Source organism: Dysidea avara, chromosome 8 (assembly GCF_963678975.1).
Source record: "Dysidea avara chromosome 8, odDysAvar1.4, whole genome shotgun sequence".
Classification (NCBI taxonomy): Eukaryota; Metazoa; Porifera; class Demospongiae; order Dictyoceratida; family Dysideidae; genus Dysidea; species Dysidea avara.
Window position 1 is genome coordinate 22,157,611 of NC_089279.1, and position 13,749 is coordinate 22,171,359.

The 13,749-nt window shown below is 37.3% G+C and overlaps 2 protein-coding genes across 3 annotated transcripts in view; one reads left to right on the forward strand and one right to left on the reverse strand.

The window, feature by feature from the left end:
* LOC136263546 (uncharacterized) overlaps window positions 1–13,749 on the reverse strand; it is a 129,524-nt gene that overhangs the window by 83,921 nt on the left and 31,854 nt on the right. The window lies entirely within an intron of this gene.
* Window positions 1,925–12,898, forward strand: LOC136263464 (flap endonuclease 1-like). Of its 2 annotated transcripts, none has more exons than XM_066057994.1 (16): window positions 1,925–2,083; window positions 4,425–4,520; window positions 5,051–5,153; window positions 5,650–5,709; window positions 5,768–5,810; window positions 5,987–6,050; window positions 6,764–6,801; window positions 7,652–7,723; window positions 8,568–8,704; window positions 8,946–9,012; window positions 10,496–10,547; window positions 11,026–11,111; window positions 11,167–11,253; window positions 11,795–11,859; window positions 12,246–12,369; window positions 12,759–12,898. In XM_066057994.1, the coding sequence occupies exons 2-16, from the start codon at window positions 4,439–4,441 to the stop codon at window positions 12,822–12,824; spliced, it is 1,146 nt and encodes a 381-aa protein (XP_065914066.1). In that variant the 5' UTR covers window positions 1,925–2,083; window positions 4,425–4,438; the 3' UTR covers window positions 12,825–12,898. The 2 variants fall into 2 exon arrangements, with proteins under 2 accessions (XP_065914066.1, XP_065914067.1); XM_066057995.1 differs by lacking the exon at window positions 1,925–2,083 and adding an exon at window positions 4,343–4,367.

The following is a 13,749-nucleotide window of genomic DNA, read 5'->3' on the forward strand; positions in this document are numbered from 1 at the left end:
TGTGAGCTATACAAATTTTAAAATTTCACACTGACTTTTTGGAAGTGTGTCAGGTCACTCTGAAGGTACGTTTGAGTTTAATTATACCTAACCAGTTCTGCCAGGCAGCCTGAAAGATAGATGAGACACTTCAGGCAGCTGGCCCTAAATCCAGCCAACCTACCAGACTATCCCTGCAAGGCTAATACAGTTTTGAACACAATCCTTTGATACTGTAGTGTAGAGTCTGGTTGTTAGGCGTATCCACTTTATAAAACTTTCAAAAATATTTGTACAATCAACACATACACCTTAAAAAACCCCTCACCATGAGTGTTCGTGGATTTAACCTCTTGGAATGATGTGATTTGCAGTTACCAACTATACCAATACAGTAGACCCTCAGTTATCTGTACCCCAATGTGTTTAGAAAATTGTTCAAATAACTGAAGCCCATACATTTATATAGAGTTCTACTCTAATAGAATGTACACTTGTGCTTAAAACAATCTAATAGAACAGCCATTTTCAATTTTGGATATGAGGATACAGATAAACGAGGGTCAAATTACTAAGGGTCTCATAAATCTGTGTTATCATTGGCCATGTACCATTCAAGCCTTGCACAGTTAACAAACCTCTAGCATGCATAGCTGCACCTCATGTTGGATCTTCATGTTTGCCTGCATATGCCAGCAGGAGCTTATGAGCCGCCTTCAGTGGCTCATAAGCTCCTGATGCTAGATTAAGTACAAGGAATGTGTATGCGCTTAATAAACAATAAGTACTGAATGTGTATATATATGTGTATGTTTAACTACCAGACTTGGTACCAATCTTTAGGTGTTGCCTCATCCACTGGACGCAAATTCCAAGCGTGTATCAAACAATATCTGCAGTTTTGAGATAGACATAATATCCTCATAATTACTTTCTCATATTGTATTACTCCTGTGCACACATCAACTTGCATAAAGCAATCAAAGTCTACCTATCTGGAATGTGGCCACAATTATCCAACAACCCTCTTTGAACCTCTTGTTCGAAGGTATGATCAACCTAGACAATACCTTCCTATTAACATATTGAAGATACTGAAATGTTTATAGTTGAAACTGGCTCTTACACCACAAATATTATGTGTTACCACTACGGCTGCTGCAGAAAGTTTTCTTGCTTTGATCAAGATACTGGGATACATGTGTTGACCAACTAATTCATTTCAGTCAGTCCCTCTGTTGCTGATGCCACCCAACAATCACCATGGCATCTTTGAAACAAGTAAGTCAGCTGGCCAAGACGCATATTCTATAAATTGGTTATCTGCATTATGCAGCACATGATTTTGTTGCCATACACTGGTATTAAGCTAACATGCACACTGTAGTGCCAGTGGTTCCCGTATGCTCTGCTATTTGAACTTGTGTTATATGTTGTGCCACTGTCTCTGCTGCAAATACTTTTGCATTTACACTAACACTTACAGGTATGTTGTATAATTACCATCATTGCTACAGCAAACACATTGTGGTGGCCATGTCACCCCTTGCAATGAAGTCATTACTCTAATATTTACATGCAAGAGCGTGTGCCATGAACAATCAAGCACTGCTACTAAACCTGTGTAAGTGACTACCCCTTGCTAGTAGTAGTATAGTGCTTGTGTTAACTGTTTCTACAGAGTTCAAAATAACACCAGCCAACTGACCACATGATAACTAACCATATAGTTAGAAAACAATGTAAATACTACCATAGAGTACATGTTTAGTTGTGGCTACCTCTGGCCCATCCGGGTCCAGGACACCCTACTGGATGCAACTCACTTCTTAACTCGTTTCTGAATGGCTCTAGTGACCGTGAGGAGTTGTCAGAGGAACTTTTATCACCGACTAGATGAAAAGGTAGAGGGAAAGGTTTCGCCATTTGTAATGATTCACAGAAAATAGGCTTACGCGCAAATGGGAGGAGCACGTGATATACGGCGGGTAAATCTGGTGTTGATCGTTTGGGCATAGACTGATTGACTAGGATTGATTGTATATTTATTACCCTGGTTGGAAGAATCCTCGGGAGAATTTGACAGTTTCTTCAGTTTGCAATAGTGAGTAATGAATTTCATGCATGGGTACAGAAAAACACTTTAACAATCGCGTGTTGGTTCGTGGTGCATTATATGGGTTAAATTATGGAATGCAAAATAACGAGTGGGAGTAACCACTATATATAACCGTCAGCAAATAAAAGAAGCGTACTAAGCTTCTGGATACGTATGGATGCAGCTAGTTGGGATGCGCTTACCTATATTTTCCAGTTATTAGCGCACCCTATTATTTTGTTCAGGATGTAGAGGCAATACCTGTGTATATTGTCAGTGGGTAGAAATCAGGTTATATAACAGTACTTGATAAGGCAGCTGGATTTTTGGTTTCAGCTTTGCGGAAATTTTTTCTGGCTAAAAGCTGTTTGGAGTGGGCGCATAATTAACTCTTTATTGCTAATTGCATTATATAATTTCCTGGCCACGCCCATTTTTGGCTTTTGCCATGTTTGTGGCTGTATGTGCCCGAGGACACACTGCATTTGTAAATAATTTTGTTCATTTATTTCATCATAAAATGATGGTTTCCCTCTCTCAGGATGTGTCACATAGGAACATGCTACATATATAGGTAGATCTGTAATTGTCAAAGTCTTAACTTGCGCAGTTAGGTAGTTACCCTTTCTCTTGTAAGGAAAAATGGCTATAGCCAATTACTGGAGTCAAAACAATAAATCAATCACATTGCAAAAAGTAAGGGTCTGGTGAAATATAGATATGTACAAGCATGTCCATACTAAAAAAATTCCAATTAGGAACTTCGGGCAATGCGTAGTGAATCCGAATTGAATGTGTCCACTGGCATTATCACATAATGCACATTATTGAATTTACTAGTGGATAATTAAATGGTTGAGAAAACACCCATTTGTACCAAACGAGAAAACAGTGAGTTTATCGATAGAACAAAAGGAATAGCTCATAGTAGTGATGTGCGATATGTGATATATATCGAAATATTGTGATAAAATTTTCTATATCGTGATATTATATAGAATCTTCATATCGTGATATAAGCCTGGGCATAGATTTTAGCTATAATTAGAGAATAATGTATCCAAGATGTCATTGTACACTGTACTTTTTTTTGATAAAAAAGTTTGCAATGTTGTATGCTAGTCATGTACCATGTTGTATTGTACTTCTAGTACATCATTGCTACAAGTGTCATCAGTGTAAATACACTAGCTGAGTGATGAGTTGTATATCGTGATATATATCGTATCGTGATATATTGTGTGCTATAATCGTGATAGGAAAATATCCTATATCGCACACCACTAGCTCATAGTAGCCCTTATTCTTGTGTTATAGGGTACTGCAAGGATTTCTACGAGTAGAGTACAAAAGACCGCTGATGGTGCACGAATGGTATGGGTATCGTAAACTCTTAAGAGCTAGTTACGATGATAAAACACTGCTGCAACATGTCCTTGTGCTTTTATCACACCAAGCGCTTCTGTATTTCTACCCTCTGTTGTATACAAAGGTCACTCGCAAACATGTCAAGCCCTCACGTGCTACGTAGCATTGCATTATTATGACGTAGTGAATCCTGATTCACCAGCCGATTCGCATTCAAACCACCTATGGAGGTGGATTCGTGTAATCCACTTTCAGTTCAAATCACCTTAATGCACATTGTGGACGCGAATAGTTCGTGCATTCAATTCATTATTTTTGTCGTGTGGACATGCCTTATGTAACTACTGGTTATGTCAGATTATTGCCCTTCAATTCAAACAAAAAAATTGGGTTGCTAAGGTGATTTGTATGTGAATGTCATTAGCATGCATATGATTAGCTACTGCCGAATTTGAACATTAGAAATGATGCAGTATCTACTGTATTTCACCAGACCCTTACTTTTTGCAAAGGGGCGGGTGGCACTAGACAAATTTCAATAGCACAGTGATGACACAGTTCCACTATCTTTAGCTGAATAAAGGACAGGTTTTTGGCAATACTGACTATAATGTGGGACTCTTTTCTATTATTCTGTGTCAAAATCTTTGTGCCCACACAAATTCAGCTGATTATCAGTCTTAACTCACCCAGGATGAATCAAAATTCAACTTGTACTACTTTAATATCTCTTGTATTACTCTCTTGCTTGCTCCTGATAACATGTTTACAGTCACATTTAGAAAAGCAGACCTAAAGCAATGTAATTCATGTGCTCCAATAGCATCCGTACATTTTCTGTCTCGTGGAACTATTATGATGTCACCTGATGATATATCTGTCAAGATATCTGAACCTCATATAGTCTAGTGTATATCAGAAGGTTATGAACCCTTATTGTGTGTAAATACTATATTTTGCATACATTATGATGTTGCAGGAACAACTGTTGCTATGGGAATTCTTGGACTATCCAAGTTGTTAGCAGACTTTGCTCCTAGTGCCATAAAGGACAACAACATCAAGAGCTACTTTGGTTAGCAAAACAGTACACCAAGCCACACAAGTATAAATTTTACACCCTGTGAAATATGTTTACAAACAGGATAGTTGTAAACAAATTTATGGTATATAGTAGTAAGTTAGCTTCCTTTTGGTAGTGGAAAAGATTTGTTCTATCAAGTTTCACTGTATACAACAGGTTCTTATAATGGCTGGTACAATCTTGTAACAGTTGTGATAGGAATGTGTAAGCAAATCTGTTCAGTTACTTAATGTTTCGCTCAGTATCTACCATTCTTCAATAGCCTGTTGCTACATGTACGTATGTAGCAAAATAATCCAAGTTGTTTTAGCAGGTTGTAAGGAAGTGAAAATTGTTGTTCACTAGTATCCAACATCAGTCTTTGAGAAATTGTATAATCCCAAGCAAAAAAGGGGATGCCAGAAAAGTTGTATATTAACATGTACTCTTAACATTCTGTTAATGAGTTACACTTGTGTGGCTTTGGTACTTAGATCATTTCCCTTTTAATAGAGAAATTACACTGCTATCTTTTTATCCAGGCCGCAAGGTTGCGATAGATGCATCAATGAGCTTATACCAGTTTCTGATAGCAGTGAGATCTGAAGGAGCTCAATTAACTGATGCAGAAGGTGAAACAACAAGGTGAGGACTAAACTGATACCGTATCCATACGGAACATGTACAAAACCTTGTTACAAGGGGACCAGGAGAGTTATCTTATTAAAGAAGTGACTAGTAACTGTTTCATCTGTTATGTAACACTTGAAATTGGTATCTATGACACTGTTGGTGGTGAATGTATATAGGGGAGGATATAACATATGTTGATGTTGCAAAATGACTTTAACAAATAGAATTTCAGGGGGTGGCTGAAGGTGCAACCCCTTTCCGAAAACTGTAAGATTTTTGCAAAGTGAATGCTTTAACATGGCTTTAAATTGGTATTAAAAGAATCAATACTGAATCTATATTGCGACTTTTCTGTGAGAGTTTTCAATACCTAACATATGATATATAACCCCCTTTAGCAAAACTACTCTCTTGATATTGCCTTTGGACGACAGTGTAATTGTTAGTTTCAAATACAAAAATCCTCACAAAAGTTTACTGTTGACTTACTTGTACATTTGTTCTCTAGTCATCTCAATGGACTGTTCTATAGAACAATCAGAATTATGGAGAGTGGGATTAAACCTGTGTAAGTTATATGTGTTTAAGATCTGTACATGGGTTACAATAAACTGTGTGTGTTATAGGTATGTGTTTGATGGTAAACCACCAGAAATGAAATCAGAAGAGGTATGCTATAATGTTTGCAGTGTGTTAATACGGTCTTGCTGGAGTTTTTGTGGGGAAAGCTTCAGACCGATGTATTCTAAAACCCCATCTGGCATTTTTTACAGTTTTTTAATTTTATTTTACATTCACTGTTATTCAGCTTGTATTTTGTCTTGTGTACTTTTTGTGGTCAATAGTTGGCTAAACGAGCTGAACGCCGTTCAGAAGCTGAGAAGAGCTTAGAAGTAGCAGAAGAAAAAGGTATGTATATAATTGTGCGTGTTCGTACATAATGTGTGTGTGTGTGGGCGTGTGGTTGAGTTGGTGTCCAGTGGTATAGTACCCAGTTTCTATAGTTATACTTCAATGAGCAAAATGGTTTCACAGTGTTATCTTAGAAGGTCAGTGCCAACTGTCCATATCTCACTTACTGGCTGGTGCTTCCGAGTACTGACACCTTTGCCCATGAGGCATATTATAGTGTGTTAGTTTTGCCCCACTCAGCACTTGAGTAGTGTATAGGTGGTCCAGTGTTTCACTGGAACTGTTTGACAGCTGAAGGCTTTGCATGCTTTTGCTATTTTTACTTGCATATTGTATTGTGATGTGTGCAAACTGGTTGCCGTTAAGAATTCCCTTGATCAGGGATGTGCCCATGGTGGTGGCTACAAGAGGCAGAAAGTCCGAAATGTATAAGAAAATTTGTGGGGCCTTAACTGGTAAATTAAGAGGCGAATGTCGAGTGGTAGTGGCAGCTATACAATGGAGTGCTGGTCTGTGCTGATCACTGTGGGCACATTCCTGCTGGCCATGTTGGTGGTTGCACGTCACATCACATGTGTCCACAACCTATGCATGCATGCATGTTCTGCTGCCAAATTTGGTAACATATAAGTAATGTGGTGAAGTTGTACTGAGCACAGAGACATGAAAACAGACACAATATAATTTATATTCTATACAATTTATTATAGGTGACCAAGAAGGAGTTGAGAAATTTCAAAGGAGACTTGTAAGTGTGACGATGGACATCTTAGTAAACATTTGAGTGTCATATCATGTACTGCTGGTCAATTAAATATGACAATCTCTACTCCATCTCTGTATGACATATGTGATCGTCTCAACAAAAAACCTGACTGTTCACACAAGTATGTGTTTTGAGAAAAATAAAATGCATAAAATTATGCATGCTACAAAGAAAAAACACTCAGGCAAAGAAGGAAGACTCAAACTATACACCGTCTTATTCGCCTACTCATGGAGAGTTTGAAAATCTTTGTTTCATTTCTGTAGCTTCAACAGTATGCATGTCACACATGAGTTTGTTTATGGTGCAGTAAAAAATGTAAACTAGATAGTTGCAATTTCTTCATCTTCAACTAAACCACCTTCATACCCATACGTGTAAGTGGATACCTTGGTTGATTTGCTAATCCATGGTGGACATTTCCAACATTGTAGAGTCAATGCAAATTGGAGTTATAGCTGCGAATGTAAGCACCTGTAGTTTATTTTCAGTGTAATCACTGTACAAATCAACTTCCCTGCTCTTCCTACTGTCTAGTGCTATAATTCCAAAACTACTTACCTCAAAATAAGTTGTGCAAACAAGGTGGTTTTTGCTGAGACAGTCACATATGTCATGCCTGTTTTGACATCCTTCATATCATTCATACCACCAGTTAACCAACCAATTGCTGGGTAGTATCATGCTTATGCAATAAAGTACGTAGCTATAGTAATTCTAGTAGAAAAACTTTATTTTATTTTATAAAGTTCTGTGTGAGGTGTGTACAAGTTATGGCCCTGTACAGTATATACAGAATTGTGTACATGTGTATATGCAATACATATTACAGGTGAAGGTCACCAAGCACCATAATGAAGAATGTAAACGTCTGTTAGCATTAATGGGAGTTCCTTATGTAGAAGTGAGTCATATTATGTATGTACAGTGTATAGCAAGATACTGCTGGTACATTGCACACTTGCACAACCACTTATACTGTGGCTGGTTGTACATATGGTTCACATTACATTACATGTTTATAATGCTGCATGAGATATGGTGTATGGTGATCCCACAATTTGAACAATCATATTATTCAGCCTAATTTATTCCCTGGACTGGACTCATGGATTGGGCTCCTTAAAAATAATCTAGGTATTAATTCTAGCTCTTGTATTGCTAGAAATATTATTAATGAGCTACAATAGCCTATACTGTTCTTCCTTACAGTCATGAAGGTTGTGGATGCACTAGTTATTACAAAACGCGTGTACCAGTGGTAGCAGAGGTTGTGCACAATTTTAAGCCCTTCATTGCTTCACTGCTACTTTAGGACTAGTAATAGTAAGTATTGATGTTTACATGTTGCCCACTTGAATAGTATGCCTATATATAGCTACAGTCACGTTCACTATTACTTATGTTTGAGAGTATCACTCGACACCACTTTAGCTCTGTTACATACTATTCATAAATATTCTAATAATTAGTGTACATGTATGCAACCTTCGGATTTATAAGGAAGAGCAGTATAAGCAGTTGTGCCCCAATAATGATGTTTCTAGCATTACAAGAGCTAGGTTTATTGTTAAGAATCTGTTTCAAGCCGAGTGTGTGGACTAAAGTAGGTCACATTGTGTGCATTTGTGCTGGCATCTATAGCACTAGGGACAGCTGGATTGTTTCACATCTACAATTCATCTACTATTAAAGTTTGATGTGTGCTGTACTAATGACTGCTGTAACGCATTACTTGACATTTCTAGGCACCATGTGAGGCTGAGGCTCAGTGTGCTGCTCTGGTGAAGGCAGACTTGGTGTACGGTACAGCTACAGAAGATATGGACTCACTCACATACGGCTCCAGTATTATGTTACGTCACCTTACTGCCAGTGAAGCTAAGTTAGTGTCAACTTCTCATTTTTCAATAATTATAGCTGCCCAGTTACTGTATCTAGTCTGTTAAATACTTGGCTGTGCTCGTGTATCCAAATCATTTGCATTAAGCCATTTAATGTGCATTACAAGTTATGTAACAGTACTGTGCCACATACAACAATAAAGTCAACAAAAATTGTATTCAGTCAAAATGCATGCTGTATGAGAAAAATACATGAGATGAATGAATATATGTGTGTTGTAGAAAGCTACCGATAAGAGAAATCCGATTGGATAGAGTGTTGAGTGAATTGGGAATTGACCAGCAACAGGTTTGTAAGATTGTGATGTAACTACGTACCTGTTGTGTTGGATATTTGTGACTGGATCTGCAAGAAGCCTATGTAATTTTACAGTAAACACAAGATTGTGATGTAACTACGTACCTGTTGTGTTGGATATTTGTGACTGGATCTGCAAGAAGCCTATGTAATTTTACAGTAAACACAATGAGGTGAAATACTTGTGAATTATAAAATAATATTCCATAAATCTTTTGAGCACTTGAAGGAAGGTGCTAGTTGCAAAATCTGTGGTATCATATTTCTCAATGTAAGAGTTCAAACATCTGTCAGTGCTCCAAAGGATATGAGTGTTAGCTTACCTTGCATTAGATGTGTGCTGTTCACTTATCTTCTCACAATTTTTGCCTTTGTCCTGGTCATATGTAGGAAGGATCTACGGTACCGCCCAAGTGTAACGTCGCACTTGCTCGCACGCATGCGATTAAGAAACTCGCTAAAAAGTGGGCATGGCACCTTTTTTGATTGCAAGTCTTCATCCCTCGAATCAACGGATGAAGACTTGCGATCGAAACAGGTGCCACTCCCCCTTTTAGTGATTTTTTATCGTGCGTAATTGCAAGCATGTGAGCGATTGCGACATTACACTTGGGTTGTACCGTAGAGACATAACTTACCCAGCAATGGATTCACTTGTTTATGGGGAATAAGATATCAAGTCCCAATTTGTAAGTGATCTTTCCATTGTTATCACTTTGTAGCACTGTATCTTTGAAAGTTTTTTACTTCTAGGGCTAAAACATTCACATTCCTTTGGTTACCTAGATAAAGGAAATGTTGGAATTTGAAAAATGCACGAACATGTGGGGTTCTTGCAGATCTGGTTGTAGTTGTGTTTAGTACAAGATACATGGCCTTAAGGACCACTAGAGCTTACAAAACTGATGGGTCAATTTGTTTGTTGTCTTGCAGTCAGGCATGTCTAAACTGAACTGTATTAGACCTTAGGTCTTTTTACATGTAATGCTAACTAAAATCATAATATATATTATGGAGAGTATTGAATGCTGTATTGCCCCTTCAAAACCGCTGCAATAATGTTACGCAATAGTCATCATTACCAAAGGTTTTAACTTGCTTCAAGAGCTCTAAGGGCCTTGAAGTATTTGCAGGTCTTCGCTTTGGTATATCAACACCTATCAACAAGTCTTTCATGGCAAAGCCATGTGTTGAGTTTACTGAAATTATACTAAAATATTAGGATATGTTACACAATTATTATGCAGTGCGTTTTGAAGGGGCAATACAGGCATTGGATACTCTCCTAAATATATATATATTATGAGCTCTTGCTAAAAGTGACTAGGATTGTAAAAGGATGAAACTCATCCTGATTCCCAGACATGGAACGTTGGCTGTAAACTGAAAAATTGCTTTGTTAAAATGTTCTTTATGCATTGTACCTGTTTTTACAAATCAGATTGATTTTTCATTGTGTTTGTTCACCGTGTAGTTTATTGATATGTGTATTTTACTGGGATGTGATTACTGTGAGTCTTGTAAAGGTTAGCACTATCATGTACTGTAACTATTTATGTGTGTGCACTTACGTACATAATACCCTGTACATGGTATATGTATAATGTTGAAAGTGTTCTAGCCACAAAAGTTTGCAGTTGATACATTTAGATATGTACGAGTTGGAGTTTCTCTTAAAAGGCTGAGTAAACACACTATTAATTAATTAAGCAAGATACTATATTGATGCTATCCTACTGACAGTTTTGTTAGAGGTACAATGATGTAATGTTTAAACCATACTGGCTTGATGGTTGTACATCATGTGCCAACTTGTCATGAAGACTATACAGTCTTGTCCTTTCTACATGTCTGCCACTCACTCTCTTGTACCAACCTGTCATCAACTTGTACATATATATCACTTATTTATCTGCTAACCACTGTAATCTTTTCTAATGCAAACATTATATAGATGTGTTGCTTGTTTATCCATTGTGTACATGTCATGTGCTCTTCATGTAGGAATGGGTCCGAAGAGAGCGGTCGATGCTATTAGAACATACAAGAATATTGAGGGGATCATTAAACACAAGGATAAGGTCCCAGGGGTATGTGAGCAAGATGTATTGTATTCTAAGTTATGTACAATATTGTTTTCCTTAGAAAATTACTATTCCTGATAATTGGCAGTATGAGGAAGCTCGCAAGCTCTTTGCTGAACCTGAAGTGCTGGACTCCAAAGATGTTGTGGTAATAATTTATCTGAAACTACAGTATTTTACTCCTAAAATTTCTACTACAGCAAAACCCTTCTTAGTATCATAAGATAAGTAGCCACCTCTATATTGATCCTGAGCACTATTAAACTAACACGATTTCTTAATGAGGACACCTTGTTAGTCCCCAAGTATACCATACTTGTGTGGTACACGTGTGACTGAACTGGTTTCAAACGTCATTCTTTTTGGTACTAATAAGCCCACATACGGTGTAGGTGTTTGGCAATATAGTTAAAACAATTCAGTGCTAGCATGGAACACAACAACATTCTATACCTGGAAATTTTCTGATGTTTGAATCTGTCTATCAGTCATATATTGTAAGAGCATCCACCTGTTTGATATAGCTGCTAAGTGAGGTGGTCAAGGGGTGGTCACTATAAGAACAGTTAATTTGATGACCTATTTGATAAGGCTATTTTGTATGTGGGAGCCCCTATTAGCGAGGCTTCAGTGTACAGTCATTCTTTTTGTAGCATGTACATGTACTTTTACAAGTGTTTCTCATGTAGTTGAAGTGGCGACCTCCAGATGAAGAAGGATTAGTGAAATTCATGGTGGAAGAGAAATCATTCAGGTACTGTATGTACGTACATATTTGTGTAGTGTGTGTGTGTAGTGTGTGCGTGCGTGTGTGTGTGCGGTGCTAGGATTCTTGTGTTACTAAACTTATGTATGCATATAAGTGTCAATATTTTTTGGCACGTTTTTCATGGCTGTAAACTCGAATCATAGTCCTCATTGTTTTTTGTAACCATTCAACAATTTTTGTGGCACATTTCAGTGAGGACTGTGTACAGTACCAGGTAGTCTTAATTATTTCTTAGTAATCTGAACTATTTCTTAGTAATCATAACTATTTCTTAGTAGTCTTAACTATTTCTTGATTTCATGACCTTACCCTTTGTGGTGGTGTTGCAAATGAGACTTCATGTAATTACACAATTTTTTATCTTCTTGTAGTGAAGATAGAATTAGAAATGGAGTGAAGAGAATTTTAAAGAGCAGACAAGGAGCTACTCAAGGAAGACTTGACACATTTTTTAAACCGATTGCTACTACACCCGTGGCAGGAGTTAAAAGAAAGGTATTAAAACTAGAGAATATAATGTAGTGCACATTTGTCCGTGTGCACGCGCATACATATTGTAAAACTGTTTTTCAACCATTTTAGTTCTTGAATTTTATTGTATAAAGGTTTTTATGCTTACCGTTACTCTAATGGTGTTCTACCATGACTTGAATTCAACCAGGTGTCACTCAGACCTATCCAAAATAAATGGCCAGTCTCAAATAAAGTCATTTGCAGGCCAGGTCAAAAAAATAAAAGCTCAGACCTTTATACGGTAATCCCCATCAAGTAAAATATTGTCCTATGTGGTATAACTACAATTACATACATAAATATATTTGTGCACACTACACAGATCTACCATTTCAGTCCATTAGTCACATATATACACACTATTTCTGTAGCCAACTGATGACTCTAAAGACAAAGGGAAGAAAGTCACCAAGACTAGCATGAAAAAGAAGAAATAAAACATTTTTAATCTGTATGCATTTGTGTTCAGTATTGTGTACTATATTATTGTGGTCGCTGTTGGATATGTTAAGCAGTTGTGGTTTTGGTACACTTGGTGAATGAGCATGAAACTATGCTTGTTAAGGCACTAATTCATGCAATGTTATTAACTGGTACAATGATGTACCATGAAACAGACAACGGGCAGTAGAGATCTATAAATAAATTTTTTTAAGTGTTGTGTGTATAGTGCTTTAAGGGACTTCTCAAGCAATAAGCCATACCTATGGGATAGAATTGTGAAGTGACTCCTTGATGACTTGCTTCCAGTTCTAAAAACTGTGCTAGGCTGATGTTACACTTGCATGATCTTGCCATCCTGCACTGCAATAAAATGCATATTTGTGTATATGTATGTGGGGTATATGATGTGTAGGAGATGATAGTTCACATTTGAGGAAAATGTGAACTATCATCTCCTACACATCACGTACACCACAGGAGTGCATGCTATGTACAACACATTTGGAACATATTACATACACACAAATACACTTTTTATTGTAGTGCTGATGGATGGTTATGGACTGCTTTGTATTTTTGAAGCATGAACATACTATAAGGAAGGGATGCTGTTTAATTGTGTTTCAGATGAAATTAGAGTATGCTGAAATCTTTTTCCTTGTAAAATTGTTTGCACAAATAGCTAACCATGCTTTTGAAGATACTGAACAAAAAAGTAACAAAATAGTTGTGTAGTTTACACATGTTAGGTACAAGGCTCTTTGCAAGCTGGTTGCATAGGTGTTACCAATAAGTTGCATTTTATGTGACCTAATTGCTAAGCCCTGTTGTGTTGCATTTACTAGACTAAATCATAAGCTGTTAAAGATGTTGTGGGTAACCTAGCAACAGACAAACAGCCTGCCCACTAATCCTATT

Bases quoted from the DNA above. Each gene is read 5' to 3' on its own strand.
- LOC136263464 (XM_066057994.1), top strand. From the start codon at position 4,439: ATGGGAATTCTTGGACTATCCAAGTTGTTAGCAGACTTTGCTCCTAGT. The intron at 4,521-5,050 runs GTTAGCAAAACA...CTTTTTATCCAG, and splicing joins CAACATCAAGAGCTACTTTG to GCCGCAAGGTTGCGATAGAT. The intron at 7,724-8,567 runs GTGAGTCATATT...TGACATTTCTAG, and splicing joins TGGGAGTTCCTTATGTAGAA to GCACCATGTGAGGCTGAGGC.